Below are 17,259 nucleotides of genomic sequence, written 5' to 3'. Positions count from 1 at the left end.
GTTTTTGTTGGAAGATGAGCTGCGGTGGAACGGAAACAGTGCTGCTTGTTACCAATATAGTGTGGAATGGAAAACAGTGTCTTCTTGCACCCCTGTTTGCGACAAGGTAACTGTTGCATCCAGGTGTATTGCAAAGCATCGATGCTCTTAGAGCTTGTCTTGAGAAATAATTACAGTCGTGCGTTTTCCTAGTTGCTTCAATCTGTAGATTTATTGAGCTTCTGAGACATATAACCAAGCTAGCTGTAAAAACCTGACAAATAGTTTTCCCTTTCCTGGCCTTAGATACTCTAGTTTATAAAGCTTTTTTTTTAAAAAAAATGGAGATTATTGAAACAGAGGGTGGATCTGGTTGTCCTTCCAGAAACGAGTCTCTTCAGACATAAGTGGTTTGTCAGGCTTCATGCTTGCTGGTTTGTTTTTCAACAGGATACTCAGTGGCTGCTGGTGAGTTTACTGGAGATTTTCAACAAGGTAAGAAGCCAATAATGTCCTTCTGTGAAAAGTTTACAGTCTGTGGTTAACATGCAGTCCTATATATGTCTACTCAGATGTAAGACCATTGAGTTTAATGGGATTTGCTCCCTGGCAACTGTGTAAAGAATTTATTTGTATAAATAACAGCAGGGCCTGAGAAACACTTTTGTTTAGAAAAATGTAGCACACGGACAAGGATGTGGCTCGCATCAGTTCCCATGACTGTGGCAACACTTCATCCAGCCACAGCTTTCAGTGGAACCATGTTTAACTTCAACCATGGTTTACTCATCACAGTTGGCAACATAAGGGCACATCTTTAGAACTGGACGGGGAATCTCAGGTCTGGGAACCACCTAAGATTCCTGGGAACTGTAGTTTATCACAGAACTATAATTCCCGGCATCCTTCACCAAATGTGGTCCTCCAGGCCTCTCCATCTGACCCTTGGGACACTCCCCATGTAATGTCTCTTCCTCAGGCCACACACCCCTCTCACCAGCCTTGCTATTCACCTTCCTTAAGTGCTTCTGCTGGGCTGGAGGATGGACATGTGTGTGAGGAGTAAACTACAGTTCCCAGGATTCTTTGGGGGAAGCCATGTGATTTAAATGTGCTTTGCATGTACGGTGTATAGGCAGCTTCAGGTCAGCTAAATTGAGGAACTGTGTGTTAATATTTCAGGACATGCTATATTCCCCAGATATGTCTGGGAATCGAGCAGCGGAAAAAAGGGGGGGGGATCAAAACTTTGTCCAATTTTTCACTTTTGGGAATATGGTACCCCTAGTAAATTTCCTAATTTTTGCATCTAGTAGCTGATTTTTTCTTGAATGATGGTATCACACAATAAAAAAATACATTAATATTTATTATATTCTTAATAGTACTGGTTTCCTCCCCCAAATATAAAGGTTATCCACTAGTAGTTTCTGAGTATTTGTTGTGTCAGTAGGTATTGCACCGAGTTAATTTTCAGACTTTGTTAATTTCTCTTTAGAGCTGGTAGCTGGAGTCCCAAGAGGTGCACAGAACTTTGGCTATGTATGTAATCTACCAAATGTTTTATCCTCCTCCCCTTTTACAAATAAGAACTGAACAAGGTGTGTTTGTTTTCCCCAAAGATAGAAATGATAATGTTGATAATGATAATGATAATGGTGATAGCAATTAAACTAACCTCAGCCATGACAGACTTCTACTCATTGAAAAAACCCCTCTCATTTGCCAACTGTGCCCGAACACTTACCCTGAGATGAACTTTAAAATGGAATTTCAGCACAGATGCTGCTGGTACTACAAAGAGGAAAGGTTATGTGTCATTCTAAATGCACGGCACAATCCAATGTGCTCATTTAGATACACCCAAAACTTTATGCACACCCAATGTGTATTAGAGTTTGAATAATAAAAAGGCTTTGTCCACACTTTTCCAGTTGGTTTTATCATGGAAACATGGTTTTTGCTTTACATTTTTTTTTAAAAAAATGAAGGGGATAAAGAGTTACTTGTGCTGTTCTCTAAACTGTAGGTCTCAAAAGAAATTGTAGTCTGGTACTCAGAGAACTTACTTGGGTGTGCCCAATTTTCAGAGCCATCTCAAGCTATTTTGCTGCCTGAGGCAAAAGACAAGTTGGTGTCCTCCTCTTTCCATATACAGCAGAAGTGGGGGACCTGTGGCTCACCAGATATGATTAGACTGCAACTATCATCAGCCCTAATCACCGTGGCCAATGGTCAGGGATGATGGGAGTTGCAGTCCAACAACCTCTGGAGAACCGCAGGTTCCCCAGCCCTGAGGTACAAAATCAGGCCCTACTGGCAATTGAATCTTATTTCAGCCCTGATGATGGCACAGCACCGTTCATTCATTTGTTCATTCTTACTTTTATACTCCATCTTCCCCCCTATGAACTCATGCTTTCAATAGGATGGGAAAGCTGTACACCAGCTCCATGGATGGCATACTCTCTGTCATGAAGTAACGATCCTGTGAGCCAGTATCGCTGGGTGGGGCCCCTCAGGCAGGTGGTAACAATTGGTCCCCAAAGTGGGAGCATGTGATGGGGCTGGCTGGCTGCCAGCATTCCCCAGCCCCTATAAACCTTCGAGTTAACCTACCATGGGAATCATAGAATCATAGAGTTGGAAGAGACCACAAGGGCCATCCAGTCCAACCCCCTGCCAAGCAGGAAACACCATCAAAGCATTCCTGACAGATGGCTGTCAAGCCTCTGCTTAAAGACCTCCAAAGAAGGAGACTCCACCACACTCCTTGGCAGCAAATTCCACTGTCGAACAGCTCTTACTGTCAGGAAGTTCTTCCTAATGTTTAGGTGGAATCTACTTTCTTGTAGTTTGAATCCATTGCCCCGTGTCCGCTTCTCTGGAGCAGCAGAAAACAACCTTTCTCCCTCCTCTATATGACATCCTTTTATATATTTGAACATGGCTATCATATCACCCCTTAGCCTTCTCTTCTCCAGGCTAAACATACCCAGCTCCCTAAGCCGTTCCTCATAAGGCATCGTTTCCAGGCCTTTGACCAGGGAGAGAACACTCCGTGTTTTAGATTTGCTGTTTGATGGTGCCAGAGAAGCAGCCAGTAAAGCCTGCTAACCCTTTTGGTGCCTGCGTGTGATTGATTAGCAGCTTGGAGGAAGGACCCGAGAAAGGGACCTCCTCTTTGACACTCCCCACGCCCCATTGTGGGGAAACCAGAGGGCTTTGGATCCAGTGCATTCAAAGTCTCCGCTATCCCTCCCTGGAATCAGACAACTGGCGGTGGAGCAGCAAGGAAAGACCTGCTCTAATCAATACCTTCAGGGATTCCCTTCCAGGGACCATTGGATTGTTAGTTGCTTGGCTACAATCCTACACACTCTTCGCCCTCCAAATAAGTAGGCAGAAAACAGAACCTTCCTGAGGAGGTCCACTCAGAAATAAATTCAAGTGAGTTCCATGGGACTTACTCTCACGGACTTACTTCTGAGGATTGCTCTGTCTCTCCTGAACTTATTTGAAATATTGGGGAATAGTATATTTAGAATGGTGGGAGTACAAGTTGTAAGATGTAGCGCTGCAGCAGTTATTCTGGAATATAACCGTTTGTGGCATGAACCTGCAGCTTCCTGTTTTCCGTTTCTAGGTTTCGATTATAAATTCCACAGATTTGACCTTTATTCAGAATTTCACCGGTGAACAGGTAATAAATTTCAATCATTCAGCATATCAGCATTTCCAAACAGGGAATACAATGCTGCCCAGTGAGTTGCAGCTCAAATTTAAGCAGCGTTATTTGGACATCCAGGCATGTTTGCTCAGCATCCATCCAGATTTGCTTGCACAAAGTTTGCTTGGAGGCTGATTTTGCCTGGTCATAGCTGGTTGTAGCTATGTTATATGCCAACTTTTTCAGCAGGGGACCGATCCACTGTCCCTCAATCCTTGTGGGGGGCCGAACTATATTGGGGGGGGGAATGAACGAATTTCTATGTCACACAAATAACCCAGAGGTGCATTTTAAATAAAAGGACATATTCTGCTCATGTAAAAACACGCTGATTCCCAGACTGTCTGCGGGCCGGATTTAGAAGGTGATTGGGCCGGATCCAGCCTCCGGGCCTTAGTTTGCCTACCCATGTTATATGACAATGAGCACCCACCCTGAGTTGATTGTGGGGTGTTTGTATACATTCCCATTACTCATTCATGCATTCGTTCATTCATTCTACACTTTTCAATGCACTTCTTCATCACCTTCCTAACTGCAAAATGCTTGCCTCTTCTTTAAAGGGGATTTGTTGGCAGGAAGGCAACTGAACACTTTAATCCACTTTAATTGCACCAACCTAAATCTCCCAGGATGTGCTTAAATCTTTCCCGCAAAACACTGACAGTGTGGCGGGATCCTTTGCAATATGATTTGGGATATGATGGGATTTTACCAGCTGTAAATATAGCATTTAAAGGCATACTTGATGTAAAAATGCTCTTTACTTACAGATGGCATCTTACTTTGGATACACGGTTGCAGTGTCAGATGTTAACAATGATGGGTAAGTTTCTAAAGACAAATAAGTATTCATTCTGTGCTCCATCTTCTTTTCCTGCCCTGTTTAATTCAGGGTTTTCAAGTGGGTCCAAGCCACTTAATCCAAAACGCTCCCTCTGAAGTCCATGGGACTATTCCAGGACCACCCTGGACTGAGCGCCTTGAGGGAGATTGTAGCTTAGCTATTTATATTCAGTTAGAATTAGACTCCTAAATCTTTTCATCCTTCCTCCTAAACTTTCCAGCAGTAGTAGATATCACAGGTTATGATTTCATACTTCTAAAAAATAATATTAACCTGCTCAAAAGCCAAAATAAATAAATCTCTTAGTCTTTCTTTCATGGGGTTTCATTCCTTGGTCCTATTGTTTTCTCAGCTTTGGTGGAAAGGTATTTTTCTAATAAGCTCTTTTGTAGACAACCATATACTTGGAGTGTTGCAGGGATGCATTTGTCTTTTGCCTATCTATCTAGCACATCTGTTAAACAGCAATGATTTGACCTTGTTTTTAAGTACATAGCCAGGTCGCCAGAGGCGACCAGGAATGTCATGCAGGTAAATCCATGGAATTTATGTAGGAGAGAGCGGGGGCTGGAGAGGAGGGATGGACCACATTGTCTCTGCTGCGTGCCAAGCATAGACACTTAAATGTGCTGCCAGAGGAGAGTTGGAGTTCTCAGTCCAACACCCAAGAGGCCAGTAATTTTTTTGTAGGCTAGTAATTTTTGTTTGCTCAGATTTACAAGGCTGCCACTGGAAAACCATCCCATTCTACCTGCAACACTGTGATTGCAACAGTTTGGAACGGGTACCATGTACACCGTGGCTACATGAGAATCCGGGCATCTATCAGCTAAGGCCTGTGGCACCATTGATGGCAAGAAACATTTTCTTTCCTGCCATACCTGCACCATTTTAAGCACTATAATATGCATTGGTGTTGTTGTTGTTTTTAAAAGTATTAATTCACTGTGTAGGTGTTTGAGTGCTTCCCATTGTATCACCCCAGCAGATGTGTTCCTAGGCAGAGCAGCTCAAAAGGGGGTGGGATGAATGAGAATGGAAGGCAGGGGGGCTGCCAAATCCAAAATCCTGCCAGGCTCATGCTGGTAGGGCATAAGGTAGGTGGGTGCTCCTCTTTTTGAAGTGGAAGCTGGTGCATTGCAGTGAGTGGGGCACTGCCCCAACTGCCTCAGCCCACTCTCAGCCAGCCCAGCCCACCTGTTTGCTCTCTTACTTACATCCAGCCCAGGCTGGCAGCTTCTCCTCCATCTCAGTGTTGTCACCATCAAACTCAGCAGAGAGGACCATGAGAGTAAAACCAATGTCTCTTCCTGCCATCTGACTCTCGTTCCACCTACTGTCGGCCTCTTTGCCTTCTGCCCTACCAGTCCCAGTGAGAAACAGCTCCAATTGCCTCACTTTAAAATTGGACCGGTATTTTCTTTTATGGATTATTCCTCCTGTTGGTCCCAATGGGAGGGAAATTATGTATGCCAGTTGCAGGACTTGATTACGCTTCCTCTCTACTAGGTGTGTGTGTGTGTGTGTGTGTGTGTGTGTGTGTGTGTGTGTGTAAAAAGGGAAGGTATTGGATTCCAATGGGTCCAAAGTTTTCCCCAGTCCACCCCTGACACCCCCATAGCACCTTTGGAGCTCTGACAGCAGAATGGCAGGGGAGCCTCCATTCAACGGAAAAGTGGATCTCCCCCACGGATCTCCCCCTTCATGGGTAGAGGGGGGAGAATCGCCTCTGGAACACCCTCCTTGGTACCATAGGGTTGTGCCTTCAGCCTCAAAATTGGGGGATGGAAAACAGTAAAGAAACATAGCCGAACTTTAAGTTTTAGCAGATTTCTTTAGCAAAACCAATTGCTCTCCCATTGCAGCTCAGCCCAGGCTACCTAGTGTTTTTGCTTCTGCCACTGCAGCTGCTGGTTTAGACAGTTCTTCCCAAATCTTCTTTAAATCTGTAGAAATGCTCAGAAACGGTAGTTCGTCGAGCTTGGCTAAGAGCAGCCGAGGAAGGGAAGACTGTTAGAGATCTGTAAGGAATTATCACGCAGCTGGAGATGGGAGTGGGTGGGAAACGAAAGGTCTGAGACAAGGACGAGGTGAAAATATTTTGCTTAAGGCCTTTGTGTCTGTCTACCCATGTTTGTCTACCTACTTTAAACCGAGAAAGGTTCTGGACTGAGTTTTGGTTGGTGAGGATGTAGGAGGCTGCCTCACGTAAAGCCATCTAGCTCAGCATTGTCTACACCAGGGTGGGGGAGCCATTCTCAGCCTGAGGGCCACATTCTCTCACAGGCAGTCTCCCAGGGGCCGCATGCCAGTAGGGAGTGGGAGCAGCTGCGAAAGTGGGCGGAGCCATGGATGTGACTTTTGCCTTTTGTGAAGCCTGGCAGAAGTGGCTGGTTACTACACCTGCACCTCTTTCCAACCTCCTTCCAAGCCAGCAGGAAGCATTCCACAAGGACACATTCCAGTCAAGTAAAAGCACTCAAGGTGAGGGTGGTCTCTGAGAGGGGTGTGTGTGGTCTGAGGAGAGTCCTGAGGGCCAAACGGAGAGGACTAGATGGTCACATTTGGTCCCCAGGCTTTCTTTTCCCCCCCCAAAGAATTTATTGGATTTTAATAACAAAAATACACAAAACACAAATACATACACTACAAAACCACATAAAATACACACAAACAAAACACTTAATTACTCATCCTTATCCTCTTTATAATCCTAAACTTGGGACTTCCTCACATCCTCTCTTTTGTGTTCATTTCTAATCTTCTTTAGTAACTTTGTAACATTGTAAAATCTACTTTCTTATATCTAATCTTAATCTTACAATTATAATCCACATATTTTAAATCCTAAATCTTATTCTTATCAAATAAAACACCAAATTCCACATCTCCACTTCTTTTATCCTCTCTTCACTTAACTTTGTTATGCTGTAGCCTATATTTCTTCTGATTCCAATTTCAAATATTTAAAAAATCAACACATATTAACAAATACCTAAGTATTTCTTCCATCTCATAGTCCGTTTTCCCTCTGGTGTCGGAGTACCGTGATCAGCCTTTATAAAATCCCCATTAAATCATACTTTACCCCATACTTTCGATTCCCTAGCCCTGGTAGTCAACCTTCTTAGGCCCATAGGCTCATCTGGAATGATGAGAGACTGCTGTGGGAACCTCCTGTTCTAGTTTGCTTTTCTCCCCCCACAGGTCACTGATGGGCAGATGTTGGTGACCCCCCATCATTTCCTATTCAGGGTTTTCAGATAGGAGTCTTTACACGCCCTCCCTGAAGGTGCCAAGGATTGAGTCTTGGACCTTTGGCATGCGAAGCAAGCACTTTACCCACTGAGCAGGGTCTTAGTGCTCTCTAAATAGATGCTTACCCGTATTTGAAACAAACAGTGCCAGTTGGGGAGCGATTTAGGTGCATGAGATTTTGTAGCACAGGAGAGAATTACTTGCGTTGGGTTAAACCGCACACCTAATAAAAATACATTAGCGATCTTTTATTTGCACTATATCAAAGCTTCAAATACTAAGGCCCTAACCTCTTGACACCACTCCGTGCTCCCGCTGTTAACTACCCAGCGGCACACCAAAGGAATTACATAAAATTTCAGCAGGTGGTCAGCTTGCGCTTTTGAATGCTGTTCTGTTAAGAAGGAAGCAGCCGTGCCTCTCCTCTGGGAAGGCATGGAAGCAAACAAATTGCTCGATCCAGGCATGCAGCATCGCGGCGCAGCCAGGAAATCAGTAAAACACTGTTGTGGCTCAGATGATTCTCTCACCACTGAACGGGATCACAGCCTAGTGCCTCATTCCTCTTGCTGCTTTAGCTTGAGTTTGGCCCAACAAATGAAACTATTTATAACTGAAGACAAGCAGAAACGTTCTTCATTTAAAAAAAACAAAAAAAAAACCTACAGCAAACAGATGTTTTAAAACATACAACTCCCCACACACTGTTTTAATGCTGGAGGAGGGGGAATGGAGAAGCAGGAAGGGGGGAGAGAGAGAGAACAAATAGAAGTGAAATTGACATCATTGTTTTGGTTTGTTTTTCCAAATTGGGATGCAGAGGGATGGGACAGGAAATATCGTGAGCGGTGACAAGAACAGCCTGATAAATAATGAGTCCTTGCACTGAAGCATGGGCTCATCAGACCAAAGGAGATGACGCTGGTGCAAGGGGACAGTCCATTTGTGAGTGGGACCGTGCTGGGATCTAGCCCCAATACTGGTGCTGCAGGGCCATTCGCGCTGCATCCCTCTCAACCCCTGTGCAGTCCAGATGTTTTGCATATGGGACTTTGAGAGGCCATGTTAGGGCAGGGTTGTGCAGGAGGCCTTATGCAAAATTCAAATGGCTGCCACGGATTTCCTACAACTGTGGCACCTAGCACAAAGCAGTTGTTGGTGTTTTATTGGATGTGCTAGGCAGGGCAAGGTGAGGCAACCGCCACAAGCAGCAGGAGTCATGGGGGGCAGCAAATCCAGCCTTCAAGGCTGTGGAATGTTCCTTGGGGCTGGATCTGCCGCCTTCTCAGCAACCCCTCTCAAGAGACAGCAGTCTCTTGGTGAATTGGAAATGCTGCTGGTCTCTTCCTCCCCGCTTGTTCCTGATGTAAATTTTTATTCCTCCCCTTGTTCTTGGTGTAGATCTCCACTCAACCCTTCTTTCCTAGCAAGGGGTGGGAGTTTGCGGTTTGCCTCAGGCACCAAAATGTCTTGGGCTGGCCCTGGTGATGTACCAGGGATTTCAGTATCATATCTGAGCACCATGGAGGGCAAATATTTGCTGCCAGTGGACTGGTTTGGTTGTAATTGGTAAACAACGGGTCAGTGTTGTGTGCATGAGCCTTGGCTCCTGCAGTTCCCTCCTCTCCGCCACTGCCAGAAGGAAGAGATTGGAAACTTTCATTCCCACTTTCAACTATTTGAACTTTAGCATTATAACTGAACCTTGAACCGTGGTTAATTTTAACTATGATACGCTAAAACAAGGCAACCATTAATACAGTTTGAAGTTGGCTTGTTCCAGTAAACTGTAGTTAAGCCCAACTATGTTTGCCTGGTTTGGACATGATGCTGAACTGCACTACTTTAAAATGAAAGCCAAAGCTTATGATCATCTTCAGAGGAGGAGAAGGCAGGGGGAACTGGTAAGCCTGAGGTTGATTCACATAACGCTAAACCATAGTTTAGTGTTCCTTCTAAACTGTAGGGCTATAAATATTCAGGCTTGGCTGGGGCGGGCTGTAGGTTCCACAACTGGCTCTTAGTGAAACTGTAGCTTCCAATTTTGGTTATAAGGACTGCAGTGATGAGCACTCTAGAGAAAACTGGCCAAACACACAGCCCTCTTCCCTGGTTCCCTTGGACATTGACCTAAAGCAGTGTATTTCATGTGCCAGGGTGGGGAACGTGTGGTCCCCCTAGATCAGGCATAGGCAACCTTCGGCTCTCCAGATGTTTTGGCCTACAACTCCCATGATCCCTAGCTAACAGGACCAGTGGTCAGGGATGATGGGAATTGTAGTCTGAAACATCTGGAGAGCCGAAGGTTGCCTATGCCTGCCCTAGATGCTGTACATGCTGTCTGAGATTGTCATTGGAGTCCAGCAACATTTGGAGGGCACCAGATTGGGGAAGGCCAGCTGAAAGCATAAGCGTCATAAATTTTTAAAAGCGAGGAGGATTCCTCTGAATTTTGCACTGACCATTCTGCTTGTTTTCCTCTCTCCAGGTTGGATGACATCCTAGTCGGTGCTCCTCTCTTTATGGAGCGTGAATTTGAGAGCAATCCTAAGGAGGTTGGGCAGGTGTATCTCTACCTACAAGAGAGTGCCTTGTACTTCAGAGAACCTCAGGTGCTGTCTGGCACTGAGGTGTTCGGCAGATTCGGCAATTCCATCGCACATCTTGGAGATCTAAACCAGGATGGATTTAATGGTACTACACAAAGTATTCTTTAGAGGTTACGCACAAATTTCTCGAGACAGTTGAAGGTGGGAATGGCTCCATTGCATGGACAGTTTGCTTTGCAGTGGCCAAAATAATGAATGTGATTTATGTGTTTGTGCTGAGCCATGTGTTCTTAAGAGGATGTGTGATGAATTCGATTCAGGTAGGTTCTGAAAATAGACATCTCAAGTGTCAAAACCCGGGGTAAATAAAGAGAGAGAAAAGCTACCTTTTTAGGATATTATCTTCCTTTCCAAGGTGGCTTAGAACATAATCAATCTAATAACGATATTCTAAAAAAAAAAACACAAGTTACTAAAATTGTAGTAAGGAGACAAAACGAGCATTAAAAGTAGCTATGACACATAAGAAGAGTTAAAGCAGAGGCCTCTCTGATCTTCACTCCCGTGAGGAATTAAACCAGCCCTCGCCATAAGCATTCCCACCTCTCTTTGTTCTTTTTCAGACATTGCAATAGGAGCACCATTTGCTGGAGAAGATAGAAGGGGGAAAGTCCTCATTTTCAATGGAGCTAATAATGGGTTAAATCCTAACCCTTCCCAAGTTCTCCGCGGTATGTGGGCCTCCCAATCAATGCCTGCGGGATTTGGCTTTACACTAAGAGGAGACTCCGACATAGACAAGAATGATTACCCAGGTAAGGTTCTTCCACACGAGAGAGAAGGGATTTCATCCCCTTCCACCTCTGGAAAATGCATCATTTTCTTTTTGGAAAGGCCGAGGTCAAAATCCCAAATAGGGCTGTGCTTTTGAGTGCGGATCTAACTTTGGTTCTCTGAGAATTTGGAGTTGGACAGAACAAATACTCCCTTTCCTGTTATGAGAAATCACCAGAAATGCAAGAAGGACTGAAATAGATACATTAACATAAAACACCTGAATTGTTAAAAAAGACGGAAATGAGGTGGGGGGAGCTTGTAACCCTTCAGTTCCCTGTCAGAAAGCCTGGATGAAAAAGTTGCTTCTCTGCACTTTGGATGGCTTCCTTCTCATTTCGGAAAGTTATTAAAATAAAAATAGGAGCATAGGGAGCTGCCTTATGCTGAGCCAGACCATCGGTCAATATTGCTCAGTATTACACTGACTGGCAAGAGCTCTCAGGGATATCAGGTAGGTGTCTCTTCCCACCCTACCTGGAGATGCCGGGGATTGAACCTGGGGCCTTTTGCATGCAAAGCAGATGCTCTGCCACTGAGCTACAGCACTTCCTGGATCTTAATTGCGAAAATTCCCGAGATAACAAACAGATAACAGAATTGCAGATGCGATATTTCCCATATCATGTTGGATCCGGTTGGTATGCCTAAGAAGGGGGTAGTTCCTTTTGTCTTTTTGGATGTTGTTTAAATATGGTTTCTTCAGTTTCGAGTGAATGGGGTCTCACTTGCTGCGAACTCCCTTGTAGGATTGGGGTTAAGGGGATGAGCTAAGAGCCAAAGGTTTCCCGAGCTACGAACTCACAGGATGGCTTTAGGCAAACATCTGTCTTTCAGCCCAAGCAAGGGAAACAATAGCTCCTCTGGTTACCTTGCCAGGTTATTCTAAGGATTACTAAGAGGATATGTAAAGCGCTTTGAGCACTTAGAGGAGAAGCATTATTTAAATATTGGATTTTTTAAAAAAGTTATTTGAAACAGGAAGAGGTGAGAGATTCTCCTGGTTCCAGATATTCCTTCGTCGCTCACTTGCCTGGATCTTTCTTCCTTAATTAGTTTGGTTTCGAATGTTTTCCCTCAACGATTAATATTTTACTGATGTCATCTGGTATTTATCAACAACTGCTTCACTATAGGAGCTCTCCCTCTTTATTTCTGAAGTGGAGCTTATCCAGTTTGGGGCAGCGTTCCAACACCATCTGTAGCCTAAATGCACAACATCATTTTAATTTGATTTTCTCCCATTTCACCCCCCTCTCTCGTCCGTCCCCCCCAACTCCTCTGGGATGAAGGATAAGGCAAACCGCAGCATTTCTTTTTCTTGGGGTCTGAGAAGGCCCTCTGCATTTGTAACACAACCCACACAGTACAACTGCTGTAGTGCAAGCCTTAGGATTGTTTTGCTGGCGTAAGCCCCGTTGTAATTAATGGGACAATGCTGGACGAACATCCTGAAATATCTTCTGCCACTGTGCTCTGTTAACCTACTGTACTAATGTTTTCGGATAGTTTATGTTCTGTGACTGTTTCACTGATTATTCCCCCCTCCCCTCCTTTGTTTGCCTTAATCCAGCTGGCTGGGCTTGTAGCTTTGTGTTCTCATTTGCGTCGCCTTTGAAAACAGGGAGAAAACGAGGATCAAAATGTGTGGTGTTTTTATTCCCCTTTGGGTTTTTTTAGCGCTACAAAGGCTTAATCTTCCTCATCCCTTACTTGGGAAACAAGTTCCACAGAACTCGAGAAGACTTGGGCCAAACCACACGGGAGATCGGTCAGATGTTCCTTTATTTGATAGATTTCTCTCCCGGTTTTTCGGCGAATCTCCTCACAAAGCAGCAGACATCACACACGACAGCAGTCTGAAACAATATAAAACGTTATGCTCTGAAACACCCCGAAAGCCTCAAAATTAGGCAGCATGTGGAAGCAGCAGCCCACACAGCCCAGCCCAGAATGAAGCGGCCTGAAATACTCCATAAAAGAGGCAGAGAACAGGTGTCCTGCTTGAAAAAGGATTGAGGTGGAGCTTGCCTGATGTTACAAGGAAGCAAATTTCATAGAAGTGGGGTCATCACTGAGAAGGCCCTGCTCTGAGTGGCCACCACTCTCATTGCCCTCACAGTGTGTGCACAGAAACAGGGCCTCTGATGCAGGTCTATGAGGTGGTGTGGGTGAAGTTGGTTCTTCATGTAAACCAGTCCCAGAACAGTCAAACTGGCATATGTCTAATACGATCCAATCTCCTGACACCCTTTGGCTATCCTGACTTCTTCTTTTTAAGCTGCTCTGGAGGGAGGAGGTATTGAATTGGAGCACCAACATTTCTCCAACTGAAATATTCCATCCCAATAAAGTGGTGTAAGCACAAATGTGGGGGTGAGCAAAATAACTGGTATCTGCATTGCTGCTGTGTTACTTTCCCACCAAGGCTAATGGTGCTTAACGGGAAGAGAAACTTTGATCATAGAAAGAGTTAGATATTAATTAACCTCTCCCTCAGTGCCACTGGCAAAAGCTGTGGGTGACCGATACCATCTTTGAAGAGGCAGTTCCCCCTTTGCTCTCAAGCACAAATGAATGCTGTTATTATTATTAAAAAATCTTTTTATTCATTTTTGACAATAAAAGCAAGCAAACAAACAAACAAACAAAAAAGCAAACAAAACAAACAAACAAACCCATACATCATTCATATACTTTTCCACATATAAGCTCAATTTCTATCAATAAACAATAACAAGAAAAAGAAAATTATAGTCAAAACATTTATGTCAAAATTATATCCAGTTCATTTTAGTCGTTCCATTCATCACACAAATTATTATTATTATTATTATTATTATTATTATTATTATTAATACTGTCCTACACCCACAGGTCTCAGGGGGGTTCATGCTATGGCGTGTATCTTTCACCTAAACACAAGTATTTTCTTCATCTCTTCTTTAATAGAATATTTACTTTTTTCCAAATTGATGCAGATTTAATCCTTTTAAAGTATGTCAGTTGTCTGAGATTCTTTAGTCAAAATGCACCGTCTGAGCTAAAATAGCCTTCTTAGTGGTAGCACCTCCCAACTGATGCTGACATTGTTATCTTTTTGTCACCAGGGAAATACACTTTTCTGTTCCCGGACATATTACTCTGTTGTCATCTCCTAATGAAGCAGGGTGTTGTTGTTGTAATGATGTTATATGTTATTTGTATATTATTTTCATTTTGTAAACTATTCAGAAGTTCTGCTAATGGGTGGCATAAAGTCTTTTAAATAAGTAAATGAATGAGCAGGCAACAGACCTCATTTTACAATTTAGCCAAAGCACCTTAATGCCCTTTCCAGTCTTAACAGTTTTACACTAATAGTTATGCTGGTGGGGGGAAAGAAAACTGCCAATATGTCCCAGTTAAAAATATGCCGTTGGCTCAGAATGTACCTGTTTGTGCCAGCAAAAATGAAAATACATGGTCTGAGGACAGCAGCCTTAAAAATATTTTGAAACCTAATATTGCAGGTTGTGTTTGAATCTGAAAAACATAAGTGGATATATTTGTTGGAATTAACAGAGATAACTGGGCTTAGCAGGAAATTTGTTTTCCTTCACTTTAATAGTTAACATCAAAGTCCACATTGAAAATTATCTTGAGGCAAAGTCCAAGGTCAAGTATTCCAATGAGAAAATGGTTGGCTAGGCTCATGCAAGTTGTCATCCAACACATCTAGAGGACACCAGGTTGTTGAAGGCTGAATTAGAATATATCCATATTTTTAGAAAATCTAACTGGGCTTTGTATCAGATTTTCGGTGAACTGCTAAAATAATAAACATGGCACAGAGAATATAAATACCTAAATGATTAATCATAACGGCATCCATTTTGGCTATTGTGGAGCATTATTTAAACATGTCGAGCTAATTTCTGAACTTAGACCAATTGCTTCTGACACCTTTTTCCTACTTTCCAGAGATGGAATGTGTCTGTAGCTGTTACATTGCTGATGCAAATTTAAGCAGCAAACGAACCTTTTGAAAAATAAAAATCTGGCTCATCAGCTTTGTTGGCTTAGATAGTATATACAATATTCACTCTTTGGAGAACCACACAAACATTTCTGACCAGAATTCCTTATATTTATTTGCTGGGATATTTATCATGCTCTTTCCTTAAAGGTTGTTAAACCATTTAATGACAGAAACAAAAGGCAAGCTTGTACCATCTCACCTTGCCTGCAATGTGTGTGAATATTCGCCATGTAATGCCTTCTTGCTGATAAAAACGTCCTGTGGTGGCTGTTGAAGGATCTACGTAGTTCAAGTCAAGAAAAAAACCCAGGGCAGCGGAACTAGCCACCACCTCAGCTGTTCATCTAAGCAGGCTGGTTCCAGATGATGATGATAATGGTTTGGCATTAGCCAAGGCCCTAGATATTGGGGAGAGGCTCAGCCCTTCCACTCCACCATTCTCCGTTTACACAGAGCACCCAAGGGGGTCAGAGGAAGCACAAGAGAATTCTGTGCTTTCATGCCCCACTTCTTCCAAGCTATAGCATCCAGCCGAAGATGTCTTGTGAGAGCCAATGTGGTGTAGTGGTTAGAGTGTCAAGCTAGGACCTTGGAGACCAGAGTTCAAACCCCCTCTCACTCGCTGGGTGACAGTCACCATTTCTCAGCCTAACCTACCTTATAAAGTTGTTGTAAAATGGAGAAGGGGGGCCTGCTTGAGGGAAAAGTGGGATAGACTTGTCATCATCATCCTGGCATGTGTTCTCTGTCACAGACTCACACACACAAACATCAGAAGCTACCTTATGCTGAGTGAGACAAATAGTCCATCTAGCTCAGTATTGTGTACACTGACTGGCAGCAGCTCTCCAGTCTTTCCCAGATGTCAGGCATGGAGAGTCCTCCCCCTCCCTTTGGTAACTTCACAGATAAGAATTAACGAGCAGTTGATATATTTATAGTCCTTTTATTATGGCATTGTGTTGCAAGCACAGATATACAGCTGTCCGCAAGGAGGGCAGTTGCCTACTCTGAACTCTGCCTCCGACTTCCACAGCAAGAAGGGTGCCAACGGGAAGTTCCTCCTTCCCCCCTCTGCCTCCTTTGTTCTCTGATATGTTCGGACTTCCAAGTCCGGGGGGGGGTCCCCCACACTCTCGATTGATGTCTCTCTTAGCTGTCCCCTCCCTTCTGGTTCTCTTGTCATTATGTTGTAACTGGATAACTCCTTTCTAAGCTGTGCAGTTTCCGTGTCTGCCTCTCTCTCTGCTTCTGAAAACACTGGAGGCAGGGTGTGTGTGATTATCCACCCTCCTCTTCTGAGCGGAGCTGATCTGACTGTGACTGCATTCCCCAATCTTCAGATCCGGACCAATCCCTGACACCAACCCTACCTGGAGATGTCAGGGATTAAATATGCTACCTTCTGCATTCAACGCAGATAATCTTGGAGCTGGCCCTGAATCTCAGCCCGCCCAGCATGTCTTTATGCCATAGTCTAGGTTTGGTTTGAGTTTGGGTTTGGGTTTAATTGTAGATTGTTGTTTATAGACTGTGAGAACAGCTGCAGCAATGTTTGAGGAAAGTAACAGCCGTGGTAAAGGGGAAACCAACTCCTGAAAAATGAACTGCCTTGCTTATTCTTTCTAAAATGCTGTTGTATGATTATTTCATATGCTCAACACATCAGGGTCTACAGGAGGAAGAGTCCCCTCCAGCTTCTTAGTAGTAGGGATTTCTTGCAGGATTTAAAGTATTTGGAGAGTTGTAAGTTACGTGCCAACAATTCTCAACCTACCACGTTTCCATCCAAGTTAGAATATATCTTATTATGGAATCTATTCAGAGGAGATATTCAAGACAAGGGTGGGTTGGAAGGGAAAGAATGGAAAAAGAAAATTAAGTAAGGAACAGCTTTGATACAGAGCCATATCATGGCTGCGGTTGCAAAGTGAATGGGCGGGAGCCAAGAACTGGCAATTGGCTTTTCACCACTTAATTTCCAATGCCATATTCCTCTGATTTATAGAATTACGATATACTTCCATTTTGGGGAGAGTAT

The 17,259-nt window shown here is 43.7% G+C and overlaps 1 protein-coding gene across 2 annotated transcripts in view; it reads left to right on the top strand.

The window, feature by feature from the left end:
* The window catches only part of ITGA8 (integrin subunit alpha 8), a 118,895-nt gene that overhangs the window by 31,599 nt on the left and 70,037 nt on the right, over positions 1 to 17,259 (top strand). For both annotated transcript variants that reach the window (XM_033164907.1, XM_033164906.1), the window contains exons 8-13: positions 430 to 474; positions 1,478 to 1,521; positions 3,626 to 3,682; positions 4,483 to 4,535; positions 10,303 to 10,508; positions 10,987 to 11,178. In XM_033164907.1, the coding sequence (XP_033020798.1) occupies positions 430 to 474; positions 1,478 to 1,521; positions 3,626 to 3,682; positions 4,483 to 4,535; positions 10,303 to 10,508; positions 10,987 to 11,178 (597 nt within the window). The remainder of the gene's footprint in view (positions 1 to 429; positions 475 to 1,477; positions 1,522 to 3,625; positions 3,683 to 4,482; positions 4,536 to 10,302; positions 10,509 to 10,986; positions 11,179 to 17,259) is intronic.

Source organism: Lacerta agilis, chromosome 12 (assembly GCF_009819535.1).
Source record: "Lacerta agilis isolate rLacAgi1 chromosome 12, rLacAgi1.pri, whole genome shotgun sequence".
NCBI lineage: Eukaryota > Metazoa > Chordata > Lepidosauria > Squamata > Lacertidae > Lacerta > Lacerta agilis.
The sequence above is the reverse complement of the archived record's forward strand: the minus strand, read 5'-3'. Positions and strand labels throughout refer to the sequence as shown.